Below are 24,704 nucleotides of genomic sequence, written 5' to 3' on the forward strand. Positions count from 1 at the left end.
CGTTCGTGTCACACTGTCACTGCTTGATATGTTCTGTCAACTACCCTTTAATAGTTTGATATTCTTATCAACACAGTTAAACTACCCAAGAACAATAATACGGTAGGTTAGGTCAGTGTGGCGCTTGACAGTGATTTCACATTCACAGCGGCCTCAGCTGTGCGCATGCGCAGTAGATGAAGCGCCGCTCAGGAATAAATAAGGGCAGGGAAACCGAACCGCAATGGGACAACTCTTATCTCGGTCCAATTCGGCCTAAAAATACCCCGAAATGGCTTTTATTCTTGACGAGGTGTCGTTAGCGAGGTTTTAGAGCGCTTTGGGGATCTGTTTGGCTACTGAAAGGGACTGAGAAAGTTTAGAAGGAAACGAACTTCAGGGACGTAACGTTCCAGAGACGGTCATGGAGGATTTCGGTTCGGCGCTGGAGAAGAACGTGGCGGATCTGACCGTGATGGACGTGTACGATATCGCCGCAGTCGTGGGTCAGGAGTTCGAGCGCATTATCGATCAGTACGGATGCGAGGCTCTGTCCCGCCTCATGCCCAAAGTGGTCCGGGTGCTGGAGATCCTGGAGGTTCTGGTGAGCCGGAACAGCATCAGCCCAGAGACCGAGGAGCTGCGCCTGGAGCTGGACCGACTCCGACTGGAGCGGATGGACAGACTGGAGAAGGAGAAGAAACATAAAAAGGTGCTTTTATAGGAATATATATATATAAACATATATTTCAAATTTAATATGTATATTTTATATATATACAGTTATAAATATATGAAAGAATATGTATACTTATATGTTTATATTTATTGTATTTAATTAATATCAATATTTTATATGTAATTAATATTACACTAATAAATATATGTAATTTGATGTATAGATTGTAAATTATTATTATTAACATTTAATATATATATATATTTAATGTTTATATATATATATATATATATATATATAATGTTTATATATATATATATATATATATATATATATATATATAAACATTATATATATTAAATGTTTATATTTATATATAATTAATATAAATTGATATGTAATTACTATTCATTAATCATTAATAACATTACATATATACTGTTTTTTCCTACTACTTCTACTACACGTCACATCTTATCACATAATGAAGTTGTTTCAGAAGTGATGTTTCATAGTAAATATAAGGAAATACATAGGAATACATAATGTATACATAGGAAATTCTAAGTTCCTGCCCTGGACAGGAAATGATGGAACTGAACCCCAGTCCATCACCATCACGTAACATCGTGTCCACTGGGACAGTGAGCACAGATCAGATTTATTTACATGGTACTCTATGGTGCTTTAAAGAATACCACGTCCAAGTGTAGCACATAAGATTCTCACATAATATAAAAATCTTTTTTTTTTTTACATTAATATCTGCATATGAGCAGGCATATGAATTAGGGCTGGGTGATATATCGAGTTTGTTCGATATATCCATATATTTTTTATAAACAGGCAGTACTGTTTATATCGATATAGTAGTTCGGTGTGAGCGAATCTGAAAAAGAGCCCAATAATTCTGACTAAAATAGATACATTTTGCTCAAATATTTGTTGTTGGACAATAAATGTGCCATATGTAGAATTTGAATCCTACTAGTGAGTGAGTGTATTTTACGATGGCGTTTATTGTAAATTGACAATTGTAATCAAATAACCTAATATAATTAGTCTGTGCTATTGTTTTCATTTTTATTTTTAGTTTAGTACATTTAAATTGTGCTCAAAAAAAGCATAATTTTGTTTTTAGATTGTAATGTTACAGTGTTTAGAACGTAATGTGAAATTAAACCTATTTTTGCACATAATATATAGCATAACCTACATGTTTACATTCACTATATTTATTTTCATAGCCTTCAATATGAACAGTTTGTAGGACAACATTGGGCAGGATTGTGAAATAACTTGTGATTTTTTTTTAAATAAATACAGATTTTTTTTAAAATCTAAATAGAGAAATGTAGAAAATACCAAGTGTATACTATATATTGCCATTCAGTCGAGATATGATTTTTGGGCCATATCGCCCAGCCCTGAATACAGCTTTTGTCCTTCTGTGAATATGTTATTATGCTCCTTGTGTGTTTTTTGCTTATTGTTTCAGACGTTACGTAACTCCAGTGAAGGTCAGTTGTTAAATATACACTCATGTATATTTTATGAGCCACTTCTGAAATGTGTGTGTGTGTGTGTGTGTGAACAGGAGCTGGAGTTGGTGGAGGATGTGTGGAGAGGAGAAGCCCAGGATCTGTTGTCCCAGATCTCCCAGCTGCAGGAGGAAAACAAAACACTGCTCAACAACCTGTCCGTCAAAGAGTATCCGATGTCGGAAGAGGACATACAGAAACAGGAAGGTAGTCTTAAAGCTCAGTGTTCATAAAAAGAAAGCATTATGTCAGTCTCAAACGGTGTGAAACTCCATATCCCACAATGCACTGCTCTCCACTTGATCTTCCATTTCCCGTGTGATGAAATACAACCGTATTTGACTTATTTGAAAAGGCATCCAAAACAAAATTGTATTAAAAACACAAAATTACACTATGTAGTCAGCAAGTATTCCATTTGGAACGTTTCCCAGCATGCCTGTACCGGATACAAAGCAAACACATGTGATCGTGCCCATAGGAATTCTCACACATTCTTTCAGCCATTTAGGAACTGACACAAACGCTGCACAAAGCGTCCCTTCTCCATGTGACAGAAGACGAGGCAGTGCGATTACTGCACGAGCGGCACAGAGACTCCACAGTGCCTCTGACACACACACGTGCCGTCAGAACAGTCTCTCTCTCAGCCTGATCCAGTGTCAAACGCAGAGCGCAGCTGTTTACACAAACATTCCAGCGCCGCTCTCAACACTGATGCAAAGATGCAAAGAGCTATTTGAACAGAATGCAGGAAACTACTTGTATCATAGGCTCCTCAAAATAATATTCTGGGTCATTTACAGCTTAATGTATATGGACGACACCTGTGATAAATATAAATGTAATAATAATTCTATAATATAAAGTAATATATTAATATTAAAGTTTATATATATATATTGATAGGCGTCTGCTTATCAAAAATGAGTAAATGTTAATATAAATATATTAGTGTATATTAACGTATATAATAATAACGTCCCAAAAAATCCTATCATTGCATCCCTAATATTTTTTTTTGGCCGATACCAATATTTGTAACTTGCTCACTTATTTGAACTTTTGTCATTAAAGCAGACATCCAGAAACAGCGCGCGGACACTGAAATGAGCTGTGTTTTCATGTCTTCTTGCACTTGAACGGACATATTCACACAAAATGACGTCAAAAATGCCCGTCTCGGCAAGTATCCTAGTAAACACAGTCAGTTATGGCTTGAGTGAACGTAAACAGTTGAGAAAGAAAACGCATGTGAACAGTATCAATGGATCTGTGCATTAGCTCTTAAAGTGACAGCAGCCTAATATTCCTGCTGCAGAGAAACTGAAACTTTATTAAGCATTAATCTATGTTTAATTTATACAGTGAAGACTATCTAGTGTTATTTTACATTTGATTACTTTATTTAATGTCTCTACCTGAAAGCTACTGTTACTTGTCTTTAATAGTGTTTTAAATTTATATTAGTTGGGTTTGTAGTTTTAGCTGTGGTATCGAAATTGGAATAGAGAATTGGTAGGTTTTCATTGGCAGGTGTGGCAAAAAGTTAGTTTTAGGCCCTATAATTAAAAATTGAATTAATAGAAAACTTAAGTTGTATTTAACTCTGAATATTCATTAAAGGGTGGCAACGCATTATATTTCTAGGTCATGACAAATGTGAAGTGTGTCAGTGGTTGTGTGTCAGATGCTCTGCATCTATTTTAAGAGCAGCAACATGGGCACTCAGACAAGAAGTTATTTGCTTACACTGTCCGTCAGACTTCTTGTATCTTTCCAGTGACCTGGTCCATGTAAAACAAGAACCTAACCCTGAAACTTCCTGCAACTAGTGTGCCGATCAAAAATGGCCAATATGTTATCGATTAAATATGATTATTTTATGATATGTCAGTTCTCTGTGTAGTAAATGAGGCTGTTTTTAATTTGTGATGCCAGGTATGACTGAGAGGGAGCGGCAGGTGATGAAAAAGCTGAAGGAAGTTGTAGATAAACAGCGAGACGAGATCCGCGCCAAAGACCGTGAGCTGACGCTCAAAAACGAGGACGTTGAAGCGGTAAGGAACTATGTTTCTGATCAAAACCCATTAGAGCACTGATTTAACTCAAGAAAACAAGACAGAAAGATGTCAAAGTCTTCATCAAAAGTCTACATCTTACACCCGGCGCAATGCAGCACCAAGCGCGACGCAAGTGTTTTTTGCTAGTTTCAGCCCGACACAGTTAACATTTTCATGTCCTGCGTTAGTTGTTTAAACAGCAAATGCATTTGCGCCCATTTGTTCCCCCATGGGCTGCTGGTCTGAAAACGAGGTGTGTTCTGCCGCATTGTTGGCGTGTTGCTATTTTGAGGAACAGAAATAGACTGAGATTTTTTCTTTTTTGTTATTTAATGAACGCGTTAGTAATGTGCGCCTATAGGCGGGTCCACAACACGCGTACACTCTGCTTATTAAACACACAGGGACGCACAGCAGCACACAAACATGACAAATATTTAAAATGAAAGGATTACAATGTAAAAGATTATTATTGTGTACATAAAGATATGGTGGAATCCGGCTTGTCCCGTAGATGTTCTGCTTGCGCACTTTTACCTCGCGCACGAGCAGATCCGTTTGTGCTCTGGAGACTCGTTCGGTCTTTCCACTATCAAATTCCGTCATGTAAATAGCGAATCCGCCATGGCACGAGCGCAACTGGAATTTAAGGGAATGGGAGATGAGACTCTGATTGGTTTAAAGGTCCCATGACATGCTACTTTTTGTAGGCTTTAATATAGGCCTTAGTGGTCCTTAGTACTGTATCTGAAATCTCTTTCTAAAAATTCAGCCTCGGTGCAGAATTATAGCCACTACAAGCCAGTCCCAGAATGAGCTTCCTTCAGACGGGCCGTTTCGGTGACTGTAGCTTTAAATACTAATGAGGAGGAGAAAGGCGGTGCAAGGTGGAGGGTGGGTGTGGCCTTGACCATCTTGCGCAACGGTACCACTGCATGTTTGTTTATGTTGGATATATTGCAATGGCACGAAGACACAGTCGTTCAAGCATTTCAGTTTGACCCAGAATCTGATCCAGATGGAGAAGCAACGGATGAAGAAGTTGCAACTCAGCAGGACGTTTCCGAATGGTTAGTTTAAAATATTATGTCTGGATACGGTACTTTATTCGGATGGTTTACAGTTATTATCATGTAGCTAACGCGAACCTACTGTTGCCTTTTCATGAGAGATCTGTAACGTTTGTAATTTATCTTATTACAATTACATCAAGCTCTGCGATCTTGAAATGCGGATATCGCGCGCGCCATATAACCAACAGGAAAACGGTTATCCAAATAACAAAGAAATGTACAACACTCGCGTTACAGTATGTGTAACTTGATGCTGTCTACCTTTACATTAGCGCAAGTAACTGCATAGCTAATGTGACAGCCACATTCTACGTGTAAGAAGCTAGGTAACCATAAACAGTAAAGCAACAACACACTTATATATCATTTGTTGACTTACTTGTCCGAGGTGTGTAGCTGTGTATACCCTTCGGTGTTCATTTGTACATCCAATTATTGGGGCTCAAAAGCCATGATATCTCTCATTGACAAACTAAAATCGCGCGCGCGCCTTCTACTTCCTAGCTCATTTTCTCATGGGCGAGAAATATTCTCTGGGCGGGCAAAGCAGAGAAAGGGGAGGTAACATTTCTCCTTATAACGTCATAAGGAGGAGATTCAAGATCAGCCCGGTTGAGCTTCCATTTTCTCAAAGGCAGAGAAAAATAGCAAAAGCTCGATTTACACCGATTAAAATTTCTAGAAACTTTGGGACCATATACAGGCTAGGGGAACTCATATTAGTGTTAAAAAACCTCAGAAAGTGGAAATTTCATGTCATCGGACCTTTAACGCACGTAAATCCCAAAACACACCCATTATTTCATTAAGAGAATAGGGACAACTCTTTTAGACCATGCGCCGGGTGCGCCGACCATTTTTCCCGTCGTTAAACTAGCAAAAGTGGATTCGGACACGCCCTAAGTGAACTTGCGCTCTCGCTTTAGACCATGCGCTTATAATAGGGCCCTGAGTCTTTTTGCTGGATAAGCAATCAAAGTTTCACTCGGAGATTCATCATATTGTGGATGTTTAATGCATTGCAAATGCTGTTGAATTTCTTCCAGCTCCAGCAGCAGTTGAACCGGCTGATGAAGATCAACCACGACCTGAGGCATAAGATCACGGTGGTGGAGGCCCAGGGTAAGTCCCTGATCCAGCAGAAGGTGGAGCTGGAGGCGTCCGGTCAGGCAAGACAGCAGGAGCTCGGGAGCCTGCGACAGGAAGTGACCCGTCTTAAGGAGCGACTGAAAGAGCAAGGCAAGACCAGCGCTGAGACAGAGGAGCCTGTAGGGCCACCCTCACCTGCAAAGGTACGTGAATGGAGATGGATGTTGCTTCGATCGTGTTGGTTTTATACATGCATATTGTTTAGCAATTTTCTGCTAATGCTGGGGTCACACCACAAGATATTCGGGCCGATTTCTCCCCTTCCGACAATCCTAAGTGAAGTCCCGATTATCTTGATGGTTCAACAGATTGTCTTATCAGATTTTCCTGTGGTGTGAGGTGTGTTAAGAGTGACCGAACCTGCTCGGAAGAACGCGAATCGTAAATATTCAACATGCTTACGATCAGAAATCCTGATGTGTGGGAGCAAACGCGCACATACTCTGTTGATTGTCAGGTGAAACGAAACGATACCCAATCAGAACGCGAGCTGACAGAAGAAGGAAGCATAACAACCGCAGTCAAGGCGCAGCACAGAGTGAAATGGATATGGACATCAGAGATGGAGGATTAGCTTGTCGATTTGTGGCAATGTTCTGTCAAAAGCTTTCCAAACACCATGTTTATTCTGAAGTCTCATGAGATTTAATGAGATTTCCCATGTTCACAGTCGGGGCTCTGGTTGAAAATCTGTTCATATGTGGTGTGTTTTCTTCTTCGCATCGCGGCACACCACACACTAAGGAGCAAAACTGTTAAATCTTGGAGTTTTTGTCCTCATGTTTGTGGTCTCTCACATTTTGAAAATCTTAGAAGATTTAAATATCTTCTGGTGTGGACCCAGCATTAATGGGTTATGAAATTAAATTTTCCATTACGTCTTTGCTTGATTCCAATGCATTGAGCCACTTCAGTGTTCAACTGCAGCATTCAGTCATTTCTATTTCTATTTAAAGGAAGTAAGTGTGATATAAAGCATTGGAATGTTCACATGGTGACCATAATGAGTCAGAATGAAACATCAGTGAGTCACAGTCACAGAGGAATCTAGGATAAATCAGTAAACAGTATATTTGAGGTGCAACTATTTATTAATTAGGGCTGCCAGGGTTAAATTGTGAACTTTTGGGATTCTTTGAATATGTTTAATTTGATGCAGTTTGCACATATGCTTGCGTTTAAACAGATTGTTTATCAGCAAATGCTGATGAAAAAGTGATTGCATGGTGCGTTTGTTTAGAAATCAAATGCAGTTGAGATTTTTGAACAGAACTAAGAAAAGTCATTTGCATTGCAAGTTCGTTTAAAAGTTTGGGGTTGTGAGATTTTTAAGTCTCTTATGCTCACAAAGGATTTGCTGCTCAAAAAAGAAACATTATTATTATTATCAATGTTGAAATCCGTGATACATATTTTTTCAGGATTCTTTGATGAATAGAAAGTTCAAAAGAACAGAAATCGAAAAGGAAATAGAAATCTTTTTTAACATCTCGATGCATCCTTGCAGAATAAAAGTATTCATTTCTTAAGAAAAAATCTTAATGACCCCAAACTTTTGAACCGCAGTGTTTAAGGTGCAAATATATTTTATCAATGGCTGCCAGTGTTCATTTGCTAACCTCAGAGATGTTTAACACTGTTACATTTAAGGCAGTTCACAAATTTACTTCATTTGACAGTGGCTTGTATCAGTAAATAATGGCGAGAGAACAATTGCATGGTACATTTTTTTAGAAATCAAATTCAGATGAGATTTAACAGAACACAGAAGTTATTTGCACAATTTTGAATGAATTGAATTATCATCATAGCTTAAAATTTGAGATGAATCACAATAATAATAGCAAAAATTCATGAGATTAATTGTTATTGTTTTAATCTTTTTGTGCCTGTAATATACATGATACATGAAAGACTGCATTTTTTTGTTTTGTATGGCAAAGAAAACTCGAAAGAAGAAATGAAACTGCTAGATTGTGTTTTTATAACTCTGATTTTGTGGCAATTTGTTCAGTTGTTTATTTGAACTATTCACCCAAACAAACACTCCAGATAAAATGTTGGTTGCAATTTGCACTTGTAACCACAGTCGACTAAAGCGGCCCCTTCCTGGGGTCAGGATTTAGCTTCTGAGCTGCTCGCCGGGGGCCTGGAGATCGAGGAGGGTCCCCTCCGTCTCACCCCCCACACAGGGGCCCCGGGAGCCCTGACAGATGACAGTGAGGAGGAGAAGGATGATGAAGAGGCTGTGTTTTTATGGGTAACCCTGCAGCGGCAGCTCTAAGGATAGCATGGAGTGTAAACTAACACCTGACCCATATCTGCGACTGTTAGCACGAGTGTGTGCAGCTGGTTCTGTACCAGCATGCAACAGGCCGTAAGAGTAGTGCACTAACGGCTTTAGTCCTTCACACAGATACAAGAGTATCAGCTGGCGAATGCCTGACTGTAAATGCAGTCTGCATGTGTGCAAGTGTTTGTACTGAATGCAGACCATGTGACTGAATTAAATGTTAACTCAATGATGATCATGAGATCATAGTAGATCATAACTGTAAAATAAAAATAAAAAGGCACCAATCATGTACTGTAGTTCATTTACATTTACAATGAGAGTAAACCGTCATAAACTTGACCGTGTGATATGAAAGCAAAAGGGGATGTTGTGTGAAAGACCCCTTTTTTTATCTTGCTGGCATATTTCCCATTGAAACAGGAAGTACTCAACAGCTATTCATCATTTTATCTATTTCAAATGTTATTTTATTCAATATGTACTCCCAGTAAGATTTTTAATGTTTTTGAAAGAAGTCTCTTTTGCTCACCAAGGCTGCATTTATTTGATCAAAAATACAGTAATATTGTGAAATATTATTACAATTGTAAATAACTGTTTTCTATTTTAATATATTTTAAACTAATTTATTCCTGTGATCAAAGCTGAATTTTCAGCATCATTACTCCAGTCTTCAGTGTCACATGATCCTTCAGAAATCATGTAATATGATGATTTGCTGAATGTTGAAAACAGTCGTGCTGCTTCATATTTCTGTGGAAACCGTGATACATATTTTTCAGGATTCTTTGATGAATAGAAAAATCAAAAGAACAGCATTTATTCAAAATAGAATCTTTTGTAACATTATAAGTCTCTTTACTGTCATGTGTCTTTGCTGAATCAAAGTTTTCTTTAAAAAAGTCTCACTGACCCCAAACCTTTGCATATGTAGTGCAGTAGTGCATATGTAAAGGTTTATTAACTTTTAGGAAAATATCAGTTGTCAGATATGAACTAAAAGCCAGCAAACTCTAATTTCAATTTGATTGGGTCTTTAGAAACAACTGAATGTGTCTTGTGTGTTTTTTTGTTGTGCATTAACAGCAGTGAAACCAAGGTGATACTTGTGTCTTTTTGAGGATGCTCTGCTAATGAAGATGTTTGTGTCTCCTCAGTTGTTCTGTGTGAAGACTAGACTAGTGTATGTGACTGTAAGTGTTCCTTTCATCCACCAGGAGGCGCTGTGTGATGATGACATGTCCACTCTAGATCCGAAAGACCCCAACCGCCCGCGATTCACCCTGCAAGAGCTGCGGGACGTCCTGCATGAGCGCAATGAGCTGAAAGCTAAAGTCTTCATGTTGCAGGAGGAAATCGCCTATTACAGAAGGTTAGCCATCTTAAGCTTTACAATTTAGTCAGTCAAATGTTTTAAGAAATTTCATGCATGCATTTCTTCACATTTACAGTGAAGAACAGGAGGAGGAAACAGGGCCGCCGCTGCCAGATCTCTCTCCTACCCTTCGGCCAAGCTCTCGCTCCAGCTTCCAGCCCGAGTCAGGGATAAAGCGACTGTGCGTACCGCTAAAAGAGCCACACTTCTACACACACTTGCACATACATATATCACAAACATAATTAATCCTCTAAATCAGCACCATTTTGATCTTGTGTTGAGAGCGCACAAATGTTGCTTAGGTTCAGCAGAGCTAAACTTGTTTAGGCTGAGCTATGTGCGTCGCGGGTAATGATTTAGAAATGTTCATGCATTTCTCAAGTCATGTCATATTGATTTATAAAGCACTTTTCACACATTACACATTGTTTCAAAGCAGCTTTACAGAAAATAATGGTTAATGTTTACAATATCATAATATCTTCTGCCTTTTAACAGATTAGAGCTAGTTTTGTGACGATACAAGCTTATATATGCTATATAGTACAGTATACATCACCATATGTCTATATTCTGTATGTATGCAGATAAAGTTAGACATACTTATATATATATATGAAGAGCTGGGCGATAATATAGTTACATTTAGCAAGGAAAAGCAGTTGAGATTTGCTATATAGTATAAATACAGCTTTATGTGAGCGTACTGCATGTATGTGAATAAAGTTGAATATAATATATATCCAACTTTACATATCTGTGCAATAGTACAAAGCAACTTGAAAGTATGCATTTTATCAGTTCATGCATTTTTTGGAAATTGAACCCGTGACATGAACACTATGAACCATGAAAAAGCAGTTACACATTCACTTAACTGCAGGCTGACAGAGTTTTATGACATGATATGACACATCTTAAGGCATGACCATCATTAATGCTGCCATATGCATCTGAAAGACTCTTTTAGAAACGGGACACTACAGGTGGTTCTGGGTGTATCTTCTCTTTGCTCAACTCTCCATATCTGTGCCTCTTTGTAACAGGATCTTCACAGCCATTATGCCGATGGTGGCGGCTGGGTTGATTGCAGATGACCCCACTTTACAGCCAATCAGACGACTTATTTCCCTTGTACGACCTTTTGGTGGTTCACCTTTGTGTTCTCTGCTGTTTTAACACCCTTATCCTCCCTGCATGTGATGGAGCTGCATGGCCCCCTCATCTCACCCCCCTCATTAGAGCCACTGATCGTAAAGAGCACATTCTGATTGGCTGATTGTGGGGCTATCTGTGCGACCAATCAGAAGGAGGATCGTTAGAATCAGCCAGTCAGAATCAAACTCCCGCTCACTCCTCTAACACTCGTGCTGCGCTGTAACCAGTTATATAACATTGTGTCACTACTTTGTGTCAACTAAAAGTGTGCTTTATAGATGCGTAGGAAGATTGAGCGCTTGATTGTCACTGCCTGTATGAGCTGAAATGTCAAGCAAGAGTACGAATACACAGCAAACTAAATATTTAGCATTATGAGATGCTTTCTGGCTTTCTGTAACTTAGTTTATATCTGGAACGACATTAGTAATGCTGTAGGGATATGGTTATGGTAGTGTGAAACATGTCTAGCAAGATTATATTTGTGTAAATGGGGGGGGGGGTATATAGAATTTATAGTTTTTTTTTACATTCCTACATTAGAATAATAATGATGCCAAAAGATCATATTTTGTGGCAAAATCAAATGATATACACAAATTATAGACAATTATATACACATATATTTTGTATATTTATATATATTTAAACTTTCTACATTTTTTGTATTATAAAATAACATTGCAAAAAAAAAAATATATATATATAATGTCAGAAAATTTTCAGGTTATATTTATAATATTCGTCAAAATGATGAAAAAAGAAAAATGTATGTATATATACATTTTACACTAAGAACAGTGTTGAATTTAAGTATTATTAATTTAATATAATAATAATTTCATTTTATTAATGCTGATTTTATTTTATTTATGATGCTTTTATTTCAGAAAAGCATAATCTAGACTTTTTTGCATTATGGCAATGAGAATCATCTAGAAAATTATGAAAAAAAAATCTTAACTGAGAAAAAAAAATCTAATGAAATGAAAAAAAAAAAAAAAAAATCTAACTTCTTTCTTACTTTTAAAATTCTGGTGTGAAATATGATATTACTTTGTGCAATATAACCATAAACTAGCTGTGCATTATCATCAATAAAAAATGACACTTGAACAGTTCTTGAGTGTTTCACAAAAACATATAATATATAGCCCAACAACACCCAAATGTATATGAATCAATCTAGTTTTTTAATCATAGTTTATGGACACAATCTTGCATGGCATTGAAAACAAATGACGCTGATGTCCCGTCTTGCGTTCACAGGTTTAGCTTCTTTTCCCGGGACAAAACCCGAGGTTTGCAGAGGAGGATGCCGCCGATGGGAGACGGCTTGGGCTCGTGGGCAGTGAAAGAGGACGTGTACACAGAACAGGCCCAGGAGGCGTTACAACACATGTAACCAACACACCGCTCCACTAACCGCTAACCTGCACCATGTGACCGTACGCCACGTTTACGCTCCCTTTCATGGTCAACTTTCACAGCACAACGTCTGCAAGCAGATGAGCTCACAAAGGGAACACGGGGGACGGGGCTGTTTAGAGTTACTGATAGATTGTGGCCCTTACCGTCATCCAAAAATACCGTTAGGGGGTTTAATGTGCCTATTTTGTTAGATAGTTAGACATTTTATTGCTATTGCAAATGATGAGTTACTGTAAGCGGCAGAATAGAAGATTTCAGACAGTTTTCTGATGATGTTTAAAAAGAAGATGCCTTGAGTAGATAAGATACATATCTATTTTTAATTCAAATTGAATTATGAACGAGACACAATGGCAAGTAACCATGAATATGCATGTGGCTGAAGAAAAAAAAAATTATTATTATTTTTTTAGATTTTAAGGCGCTATGCTCAAGCCGGAGATCGTCTGAAAAAGATGGTGGCATTTATATGATGAATCATATTTAAAACTTTTTTTTGAAATTGCACAGTAGTCTGATTCGTTTGGCACTCTGAAATGTTGAGAATTTAAAGGAATATCTGACGTTCAAAACTCCATGGCATGCTGTAAATTATCATGGAAAATAATTTTGACTCGTCCTTCAGTTTGTAACAGATGTTATATTTACAGTAAAGTCTATGGGGCAAAACTTTTTTTTAATCTTTTTTTTTTTAATGTAAAATCAAAAGGTTTTTTGCGGTAAAGTGAATTACGTTTTGTGGGAAGAAGTCACTTTTTCTGCTCTCCAAGGCTGCATTTACTTAATCAAAAATACAGTAAATTATTTCAAAATATTATCTCAATTTAAAAGAACTATTTTCTATTTACATTTTTAATATATTTTAAATATGTAATTTATTCCTGTGATCAAAGCTGAATTTTCAGCATCATTACTCCAGTCTCCAGAGTCACATCCTTCAGAAATCATTCTAATATGATGATTTGCTGCTCAAGAAACATTTATTATTATTATCAATGTTGAAAATTTACATTTTCTTCAGGATTCTTTGATGAACAGAAAGTTCAAAAGAACAGCATTCACTTGAAATAGAATCTTTTTTAATATTATAAATGTTTTTACTGTCACTTTTGATTAATTTAATGCATCCTTACTGGATAAAAAAAAATAAAAAAATCTTGCTGACCCCAAACTTTTGAACTGTAGTAGTAGTGTATGACTTCATATAAATATATGTATTTTACTATTTATCCCATTGCAATGCACCTTATACTTCTATTATACATCATCATTGCACATTTTGCGTTTGTTTTACGAACTGAGTGGCAAATCAAACTTAATTTCTGTGGTAATTGACAGCATGTCGTCGGTTCTGCATTTAAGAACCTGGATAATGTCTTTAAACCCTAGAATCATGAAACGATGCATCATTAAGTGTTTCTGCAGCACATTAAAGCAGAACAATATTAATAATCCATAGTTTACTACTGGCATCTGGCTGAAGTATCTATCACGTGGACATATGTCCTTCACCAGCGGTTTTGCATTGCTTGAGTGGTGCTTTCACAGTGTTTAGAGAAAGCATGGAAATGCGTGACTATGGTAAAGTGTGGAAGCTTTGTGATTCAGAAATTCATGCCTGTGGGCCTTAATTGAGTTGTAGAACAGCTAGTGCGCCACTCGACGTGATGGCAAACTCCAGAACTGAGAGTGATATCCAGCAACAAAAACTGGATCAAATGTATCATTATGAAGGATTATGCATAACTCATCTCATTGTGTATTAAACTATTTTATACCATGTATTGTCAGAACTTGCTGCTCTTCATTTCAAACATCTTGATAGTCATTGAAACTTTATTTGTATGACAAATGAGTTGTTTTATGGCACAAATCCAATTGTTAAAATTTAAATTTAAAGGGATACTTCATCCAAAATTGAACATTTTGTCATTATTTACTCTGCTTAATGCCAGTCCATTCTGTATGAGTAAATAATGGCAGCAGTTTCATGTTCAAATGAACTTTATTTCAAACTAAATTCACATTAGTAAAAAAAAGAAGAAAAGAAAGTCTTGAATGCATGCAAAAGTTTATTCTCGGTCTCTGTGTCGTCTGTCTTCCTTTCTGTTGGAGTCTTCCTCTCGGCTTCTGTCCCGGTGGTGTTTAGAGTCTCTTTTCTCTTTGTAGTAACCTCTATCATTCCACTCATTCCCTCTTTCCCAGTCGTTTTTCCTCTCCCTCCATCGTCCGTGTTCCCTATCTTGTTCTTGGTCTCTTTGCCTTTCCTCCCTCCCGCTTGATGCATCCCATCTATCCGCTGGTCGGTTCTGGGGCATCATGGATGCCAGATTGATGGGCTTCCGGAAAGGTCTATCCCTGCCTCCAAACCTCAGCTGACCGGATTCCTTCATGCCACCTTGGCCTCCTCCGAGCCGGCGAGGAATCCATCCCTGGAGCGTCCGCTCTTGCTCGAAGTCCACAAAGAGCTCGTACTGGTCCACGACCAGCTTGTTGGCGTCTCTCCAGGCTCTCTTCACCGAGCGCTCCTCCTTGTACTCGACGAAACCGTAGCGCTTGGAGAAACCCGTCACAATGTCTCGGACCAGACGCACCCTGCGGACGTCTCCAAATTTGGAGAAGACTTCCAGGAGCTTGTCCTCAGACGTCTGCGGGTTCAGGCGTGCCACGAACAGCGTCAGGTGAGGGTCACCGGTCACACCCTTGTTAGGCTGGTAGCGGGCCAGCATGCCCCTCCACACGGCTCTGTCATGCGGTTCCACATCTGTGCCATCGATACTGCCCGCTCTGAGGGGGTCGTAAACCTTCGCCACAGGACTCCACTCGCTCATCATCTGATGGTAGAGTTTATGCAATAATTAATGCAAAATACAGTTCTCTCAAATAAATTAAGAATTCTCTCATAATTTTTTAACCCTATGTGAAACTTAAATTGTTAACGTTCTTCGCAGACTTGTAATGTAGCGCACGAGTCGTATGCACTAATTTTATAGTGCTTTGTTGAGCTTGACAGCCTTTGATAACTAGGAAATGGAAATAACAGCATAGTGCTATTGGAACGACATGAGGGTGAGTAAATAATGGCAGCAGTTTCATGTTAAAACTTTTATTTCAAACTAAATTCACATTAGTAAAAAAAAAAAGTCTAGACTAAGAAAATAAAGTCTTGAAAGCATGGAAAGTTTCATGCTTCTATTTTATTTGGTTTCGAGCTGACATGAACAGACCTTGATGCAGTGTTATTTTAGTATTATTTATATACTATTATAGTTTTTACTTGTATTAGTACTTTTACTTATGGTTATATTAGTACTTTTGTTGTCTTTTTGCCATTTGTATTCGTTTTTTATATATATTAGGCTACTATTAAGGTTTAATTTTTTTAATTTCTGTTTTAGTTCTCATTTACTTAGTTCATTTTACTACTTCAATTTGCCAAAGCTTTATTGTAATTATCAAAAATGTTTTAATAGTTTTAGACTAAAGTAATAACCCAGCATGATTAGAGAATGCTCAGTGGAAACAAGGACATCTGATTGTTTGTACCAGCTAGTAAACGGCCTCTCTCCACGCCTTTAAATGTTGTCTACTTAGGCGATTCACTAGGTTTTAAGATGCTGCTTTTATACTCGTTAATAAACCAGACGATATTATCCAGAGTCATTTTAAACCGAATCCGAGCACACACGAAGATGTGCTGTACTTTTTTAAATTTTAGTGTTTAATTCAGTCATATCTCTTTGAATTCACTAACACCGCATATACTATTGATACATATTTTTTTGTAATTCTGAATAATGTCATACACACATTTTCCACAGTACAATAAAAAAAAGCATCAAAACAAACCTTGTGGGTCCGCCGTCTAAAACTCTCCGTGTGGAAACTCCGGCTGTGCTGTTCGACGGGCCGTGTTCGTGTCGTTGTCGCTGACGTCACCGGGCATGGTCTTAAAGGGACAGTTCACCATTTTTTTTTTAAAATGTTGTCATCATTTACTCACTTTTATGTTATTCCAACCCCTGTATGTGTTTCTTTGTTCTATTGAACACAAAAGATGATATTATGAAAAATGTGGGTAACCAAACATTTTCTGGTCCCCATTGACTTCCATGATATTTTTTTCTATACGATGGAAGTCAATGGGGTCCATCAACTTGAACATTCTTCAAAATATCTTCTTTTGTGTTCAACAGAAGTACTTCATGCAGGTTTAGAACAACTTGAAAAGTGAGAAAATAACAGATTTGGGTGAACTATATCCCTTTAGAGTGGCTTTGACTTTTAAAAAGAAAGACCATTATAAAAAAAATAATATTCTAATTATAGTAATGTTATTTTAAAATATATATAATGTTTCTATTTAAAATTGTAAGACCACATTAAAAATCTGGGAAGTTTAAATGTAATTTGAAAAAAAAAAAAAATGTTTAGGACTTTAGAAAATCATGCCAAAACATGGATTGAATTATACTGAAAACATTTTGCTACATTTTTAGCAAAGCAAATTTGTGACATTGATCATCAGCTTGAGTGCTGCTGTCATGGGGAATAATTCAACTGAACACTAAAATTGTTATGCTGATGCAATCTGTAATATACATTAAAAAAAATAAAAAAACATTGCCTTTTAGACACCACTGTATATACGACAACAGAGGCCTAGTGTTGCATAAAATCATTTATTTAAACAATGCATCGACCATCTCATACAGATTGATTTGAACACTCCCCGGCCATCGGAGCTTTTGGTCATCAACACTCGGCTTGTGTAACAGGTACAGCTTTGTTCAGGTTTAATCACGACACACCCAGCATTGTACAACGGTAACATTTCAAATGATATCAAAGTTTGGTTTCACATTCCAGTTTTCTGAACCTTTTAAAACGCCGCTCCTTTTAGCATCACAGGCTTTCTGCTTCAAACATAAACGTTTGGGCATTATAAATAATTATTGCTAAGCCTCTAACTACCTTACATTAGATTAGATTAAGAAAACTTTATAAAAATGCAGAAAGTTGGACTATAACTGCATGCTTTGGAAGCACTGATCTACCAATATATAAAATATACAAAAAGAAATGTGCCGAAACTAGCATGTCATAGAGCAGGATAAATATCTTAAAAGTAGGACACGTTGAATATGTACCGCAATCTAACGTGTTACTGTCACTGTGTAACATACCCATACACTTACTAGCCCAAAACATTCTCTGTTTACTAAGGCAATAATTACATTAAAAACTGTCTAGTTAAGAAACAAGGTGTTTTGCCCTCCTGTCAGTACATTACTGCTTTAGCCACGGGTGAGCTTCTATCGAAGCTTTACTGCGGTCGCCGTAGTCGTAAAGAAGCTCTTCTCCTTCCTGGATGTCTCTGGAGGCCACGAGGATAAGATGAGGTATTCCATTAATGTCATGGAGTTTGGTTTGACAGTTGCCGGTTTTACTGTGGTTGATCAGCCTTCCCAGTCGATCGGACTCTTTCGTAGCGTCCACGCTGTCGGGGAACAAATGCACAAGTTTTAGACAGCGCTTAAAGTGGCCCATCTCTATATGAAGAGGTCAGATGCAAAAGCCTCTAAGTGCCATCTGAAATTTTCTTCTAGAATGATCATTTTTATCAAGCTTGTATATTTAAGTTCAGTAATTTCACTTAATGATAATTAATAGGTAATTTTCATTGCCATTTAAGTGGAATTACTGAACTTAAATATACAAGCTTGATAAAAATGATCATTCTAGAAGAAAATTTCAGATGGCATTTAGAGGCTTTTGCATCTGAACTCTTCATATAAAGTCAGTCTGTCTGAATGGAGACTATATTATTGTCCAGCTCTAATCTGCTTTTTTGAAACGATGTGTATTGCGAAAGGCCAAGTCACTGGTTTTATCGCGCTTGATACAATGGAAATGGTTTAAGTGACGGAATCAATGATCAAACGTCAAATATGAGACCAATTGTCTTTAGCAAGACATTATTCAGCTCAATAACTGTAAAGGTCATTCATTAGGAAAAGTTAAATTCAGCTATTAGCAGCTCTACTGAAAACGGTCATTTTTATTATTCGGCTCGAGTCGGTTCGATGTTGATTCAGTTCAGTTCAATAAGAGAAAGTGAAAAAAATTGATTCAGCTATAAAGCAGAAGACATTATTCAGCTTATTTCAGTTCAAGTTTTTTTTTCTTCATCCAATCGTGTCAGTGCGGTCAAATCGATAATATTACTGGATATTCAGTGTCTTTTAGGCCCTGTTTACACCTGGTATTAAAGGAACACTCCACCGTTTTTTGAAATAGGGCTTATTCACCTTCTTTCCTACATTTAGATAGGTGGGCAAATGCATTTTTGTCTCAGTGCATGCATTGTTTTAGTTTGACAGGGTCGGCGCTAGCTTAGCTTAGCATAATGAATGGAATCCTTTGTTGCCAGCTAGCATGTCCTGAGTAAAAGTGATATAAAAATAAAAAAACCCCCACCTAATTACTTCTTGTGGCCTGCGTATTCACAACGAGTACAAATAGCGATGCAGATTAACACTAGGCGATTTCCTAGGCAAATATTGACTTTTTACACTAATATTGAATATTGGCGTGATATCTCTGCGCCCAAGTAGAAGTGCTTCGCCTGTGCTTCCCCCTAATATAGTCCCAAGTCAATATCTGCATAGGAAATCACCTAGTGTTAATCTGCATCGCTATTTGTACTCGTTGTGAATACGCAGGCCACAAGAAGTAATTAGGTGGGGTTTTTTTTATTTTTATATCACTTTTACTCAGGACATGCTAGCTGGCAACAAAGGATTCCATTCATTATGCTAAGCTAAGCTAGCGCCGACCCTGTCAAACTAAAACAATGCATGCACTGAGACAAAAATGCATTTGCCCACCTATCTAAATGTAGGAAAGAAGGTGAATAAGCCCTATTTCAAAAAACGGCGGAGTGTTCCTTTAAGATGTGTTTTGGTTATTCGGATCAAAAGTAGCCGAGTTCACATTCCTGGTGTTTTAATCCATCCACTTTCAACCACTTCTGTCGTGATATCTTCGTGAGGAGCGTCTATGGGCGGGTAAATGTACTTTCAGAAAGACCGCGGCGAACGCATTATGCAAACCCATAACGTTCACTCATTCGGTCAGTAGACGGAGAGAAGACTGTCTTTAGTGGCTGTTTGAACACATTCGACCACACTGCGAAAGCAATCTGGTCTAATGTGTTTTCAACTCCCTCTGGAAGTGGCAGAAAGTGGACAAGCTTAAAACGTTTTAGACCCCGTTTACACCTGTGTTTAGAGTCGTCCACTGGTGATCCAATCGACCAAAACATCTTAATACCAGGTGGAAACAGGGCCTGTTTAGACAGCGCTATCCTCCGTTTTTCTACACCCCATGACGCTTTGCGAAATCTTTTACATTTTTTTAAATACAATTAAGTGACAGTAATCTACTCGCCCTTCAACCATCGAACATTAAAAGTAAACTAAAAGCATCAAAGTACTTCAATAAACCACGAATGGCCCTAAAAGCTCAATATTACAGACAGGTTAAATATCACTGAGTAATATTTGTCTATATTATGTAACATACGTTGCCATAATCAAAAATGTTGATTAACTTTAGCATTAAGTGGTAATATTTCAAAGTGCTTTCCATCACTTTGACTAACACATTGTATTTAGCAAATATTCGCACTGTTGATAGGGATTAGAAGTGAAAAGGGGAGACGATTACATTTTAAAGCATCTGTGTGAAAACAAACCTGGAAGGTGAGGTTTTCGGGAGAGAAAAAAAGAGATTCTCAGTGCAATCCAGTGAATTATTCATGGGATACATTGTAAATGAAATCGTGAGAGCAGACCACGAATGCGCAGTATAATATATGTTTGTCTTTCATACTGTTACAGTCGAATACAAAGAAAATAATCAGGAGGAAAAGAATGCTACACTGAAAAAAACTCAGGAAACCACAGATATTCTTATGATGCCACGTCACTTTAAAATAGCAAGCGTTATGTTATTATTCTGATGTCTGAAAATAAAACATGAAGGAAAATTGACTGACGGATAAGGATTATCTGTTGTAACCTTATCATTTAAAATGATTCATTTGAGTTTTTTTGAGTGGAAGTTCCCAAAACCGGAAGTGCAGGAAAAAGGAGGATAAATAAATTTGACTTGGCTTAAAACGTTTCAAGTGAACATGCATTGCAAAGTGTTTTAATGTTGACTTTAAGACAGTTTGCTTCAATTTCATTCAAATAAAACCAATAAAAATGAGATAAAACGAGAGGAAAGTGGGTGTAGTGCTTGAACCTACCAATATGTTTTGCTGAGATACTGGAAGTAATACATGTAGCAGCCAGTGGTTGGATCTTGTGCATATAAAGCCTCCCTTTTTTTGGCGTCTGTTATCTGGAGCAGATCTCCATGGTACTCCACTACATACTGCCCTTTCTGGAACATCTGTGTGGCAAAAACTCCCCTGCCCTTTCCTTCAATGTACCTGACCTGTCAAGACCGACATGAAGGTACGTTTGTGCCCGTCCAGCAGACTTCAACATTCAACTCAATTCACTGTCAAAGATTACCATCATTCCATTCTCAATCCCGTTTGTGATCAGCATGTCTATGTGCCTCTTCTCTTCACACTGTTGACGGAAAACAGGCACACACACACACACACGCATCAGTATTATAGCTTTGGCTGATGGAACGCATGAAGAACATGAAATCTGTGCATTACCTTCAGTTCGCTTTTGCTTTTTCTGCAGCTTCTTCTGATGGGATAATAATCTGTAACCTTTCGGCATTGAGGGATCTTGGTATCAGCACTGCAAAACAAACATTGATTCATAATCCAAGAATGTCATTTTATTTTCTGTACAATAATGTGTACTGATAGATCATTAACAATAATATATAGGAAAAAAAAATACATTTAGTCATTTAGCAGACGCTTTTGTCCAAAAAATATAATATATAATAATAATACAAATAATTATTCTATTATTTTAGTATAATGAATATACTATTATATTTTTTGAATTAGATTTTAATTTTAGTAATTTTGCTGTCTGTCATGTTTTTTTAATGTGTATATAAAGTTTATGTTTTAGTTACTTTAGTCAACTTAAAAACTAAACTTAGTTTGCCTTAAAAACTAGCTGAAATAAAAGTAAATTTCAGTTAATGTTTCTATTTATATATATTTTTTCAATATAAATAAAGAGGGTTAACAATAATGTCCTTCCTTCAGCAGTAAGTCAATTGTAAAAATGCAGCAAATTGACAATTTACAATAATTCTATTAATAAAAAAGCTTGACTATTGGCTGAACAAAAACTAATTTCTTCAATATTTGTGCAAAAAAATTGTAAAATCTTAAAGTGATAGTTCACCCAAAATGATTAATTCTGTCATCATTTACTCATCCTCAAGTTGTTCCAAACCTGTATGAGTTTCTTTTTTCTGTTGAACACAAAAGAAGATATTTTGAAGAATGTTGGTAATCAAACAGTTGATGGACCCCATTGACTTCCATAGTATGGAAAATAAATACCATGGAAGTCACCGAGGTCCAGAAAATGTACTGACATTCTTCAAAATATCTTCTTTTCTGTTCAACAGAACAAAGAAACTCATCCATGGCAGAATTTTTACTTTTGGATGAACTATCCCTTTAACATCTGCGAATCAACTTCACCAATGACTTACAGTCTCTTTGTGGATTTCTTTACTCTAAGTTTGCGAGGGGGTCGTTTCCTCTGATTGGAGGAAGTGATGTCGCTGCTGGCGTGGATGTATGATGCCGTGCAGTGCAGTTGACGCGTCGGCTCCTCTCCTCTGTGCACCGAGTGCTTCAGCTCTTCATTCACAGCCATTTTTGGGAGCGTGAACTCACCATTTACAGTACTGCCTCTCCTGGCTACAATTCACAGAAATGAATGACTTGCGACAAATATAAATGCGACACATTAATGCAGTGAACATCACCAATGTCAAGACAATGTCAGATAATGCATTTTGTTCATCCTTACAATCTCCATGCTTCTGTGGCTCACTCTGCGTGCAGAATAACCGGGAAGTTTTGCCGTCCTGGATGAGTTTGACGGCGATGGCTTCATGATGAGGTGATTTGGAGCTGCTGTGCTTTAGGAGACGGTGAAATGGAGAGTGTCCGTTGCATATGACGTCCTGCAAAACAGCGAGTTTTAGAAACTGAGTCGCCAACTGAGTTCTCTGTGCAGTGGAAATGTATCTGCACCTCGAAGCATTTTTTTGGTCATTCTAGCTATAATTAAAAAAAACATATAGAGCCAAAAAATATATGTATATATATATACATACATGTACACATGACAGGACACATTGGGTGCAGAAATAATAATAATAATAATAATAATAATAATAATGTAATGTAAAATTACATATTGTGTAAAATATACTTATCAATCATGAATTACAATTACTTGTGGTAATAATAATAATAATATTATTATTATTATTATGTAATTGTACATATGTGTAAAATATGCAAATCAATCATAAATTATTACTTATGGTATTATTATTATTAATTATGGTATTATTATTATTAGTATGTAATAGTACTTATTGTGTAAAATATACTAATAAATTATAATTAGAACTACCTCTGGTAATAATAATAATAATAATAATAAAACAACATTTAATAGTACATATTGTGTAAAAATATACTAATCAATCATACATTATAATTAGAATTACTTATGGTATTATTATATTATTATTATTATTATTATTAATAGTATTATGTAATAGTATGTGTGGGGAAAAAAACGAATAAATTAGAATTATGTATGTTAATGATAATAAAAAAAAATTGTATAGTACTTATTGTGTAAAATATTCTAATCGTCAATTATAATTAGAACTACTTGTGGTAATAATAAATGTAGGCCTAATAGTAGGTATTGAGTAAATTATAATTAGAATACCAGTTATACTTGTAGTAGTAATAATAGTTATATATACAATAATATAAATAGTATATTCATCAGGAAGGGACTAACCAAAAAGCGATTTTCAAAATAACAGATTTAAATCGATCATTAATTGCGATGTTATTGATCGTCGATGACCACGCCCACACTGGGCCTGTAACAGCTGCGCTCGCGCGCTTCACAATGTTATAACACTACACACCGCAGCGCTATTGTTCTTTTATCTGCTTTAAATATCGTGATCAACTGTACTAACACACGTATCGTACATCCCATTGACCACACACACGATACCACATCCATTTATACAACTTATCAAACAGGAACCAGAATCAGTCAATGGAGTTCGTGTGTTTCGGATGGAGAGTTGAAGATAGTAGAATCACCAGAACACAGTTTGTTATCATTCTGCCGTTAAACGCTCGAGATCGCGTCAAATAATCGTAATCTGTGATGAAGAAGCCGTGTAAACCTACCCCGTTCATCATCTCGGTCCACTTTCTCTTCGAGCCCTGTTGTTGTGAAGCGATGGTCCGGTCCGGTCCAGTGTTTTCTCCTCTACACTTCTGTCCTTCTAAACGGCGAGGAACGAGGACATTCAAAAACAGCTCCGTGTTTACGAAGAAAAAAAAAAAACTAGAAACTTTCGAGCTGTTTTAATTAATGCTCCTCCATCCGAGCTAGTTTGTACAGTTTCACGCCGCCATGTTTGCACTTTTATCTCATTCACGGGAGGAAACCATGTGAGCATTTAAATAACCAATAATGTTTGGAAGTTGAGTTCAAATTGCCCGGAAGATGGAGCTGTTAGGCGGATCACTCTACAATTTCTTATTTATATAAAATATGTTCATAAAAATAAAACAATTATTTAGGCTGATTTAGTATTACCGTGAATTATTAATCACTGCATGATACTATCTTTTTATGATTTTTTTTTAAAACTATATATATAAATATAGTATTTCATAA

The 24,704-nt window shown here is 36.9% G+C and overlaps 3 protein-coding genes across 6 annotated transcripts; 1 reads left to right on the forward strand and 2 right to left on the reverse strand.

The window, feature by feature from the left end:
• Positions 1–163: 163 nt before the first annotated feature.
• rilpl1 (Rab interacting lysosomal protein-like 1) lies at positions 164–14,529 on the forward strand. 4 transcript variants are annotated; one of them, XM_084104542.1, is made up of 9 exons: positions 164–691; positions 2,256–2,406; positions 4,141–4,259; positions 6,382–6,627; positions 8,574–8,744; positions 9,998–10,152; positions 10,232–10,336; positions 11,205–11,292; positions 12,586–14,529. In XM_084104542.1, exons 1-9 carry the CDS (start codon positions 404–406, stop codon positions 12,589–12,591), a joined length of 1,329 nt encoding a protein of 442 aa, XP_083960668.1. In that variant the 5' UTR covers positions 164–403; the 3' UTR covers positions 12,592–14,529. The 4 variants fall into 4 exon arrangements, with proteins under 4 accessions (XP_083960668.1, XP_083960669.1, XP_083960667.1 ...); XM_084104541.1 differs by lacking the exon at positions 11,205–11,292 and having other exon boundaries at positions 166–691; XM_084104544.1 differs by lacking the exon at positions 8,574–8,744 and having other exon boundaries at positions 166–691.
• A 204-nt stretch (positions 14,530–14,733) lies between these two features.
• Positions 14,734–16,692, reverse strand: snrnp35 (small nuclear ribonucleoprotein 35 (U11/U12)). Its single transcript, XM_084104550.1, has 2 exons — positions 16,597–16,692; positions 14,734–15,581 (listed from the first exon to the last, which is right to left on the reverse strand). The coding sequence occupies exon 2, from the start codon at positions 15,579–15,581 to the stop codon at positions 14,820–14,822; it is 762 nt and encodes a 253-aa protein (XP_083960676.1). The 5' UTR covers positions 16,597–16,692; the 3' UTR covers positions 14,734–14,819.
• Positions 16,693–17,413: 721 nt separating this feature from the next.
• On the reverse strand, positions 17,414–24,526 carry kmt5aa (lysine methyltransferase 5Aa). The gene is made up of 7 exons (XM_084104548.1): positions 24,209–24,526; positions 22,785–22,941; positions 22,462–22,672; positions 21,491–21,578; positions 21,336–21,395; positions 21,065–21,255; positions 17,414–18,247 (listed from the first exon to the last, which is right to left on the reverse strand). Exons 1-7 carry the CDS (start codon positions 24,218–24,220, stop codon positions 18,037–18,039), a joined length of 930 nt encoding a protein of 309 aa, XP_083960674.1. The 5' UTR covers positions 24,221–24,526; the 3' UTR covers positions 17,414–18,036.
• Positions 24,527–24,704: the final 178 nt, after the last annotated feature.

This window comes from Abramis brama (genome assembly GCF_963993115.1).
Source record: "Abramis brama genome assembly, chromosome: 25".
Lineage (NCBI taxonomy): Eukaryota > Metazoa > Chordata > Actinopteri > Cypriniformes > Leuciscidae > Abramis > Abramis brama.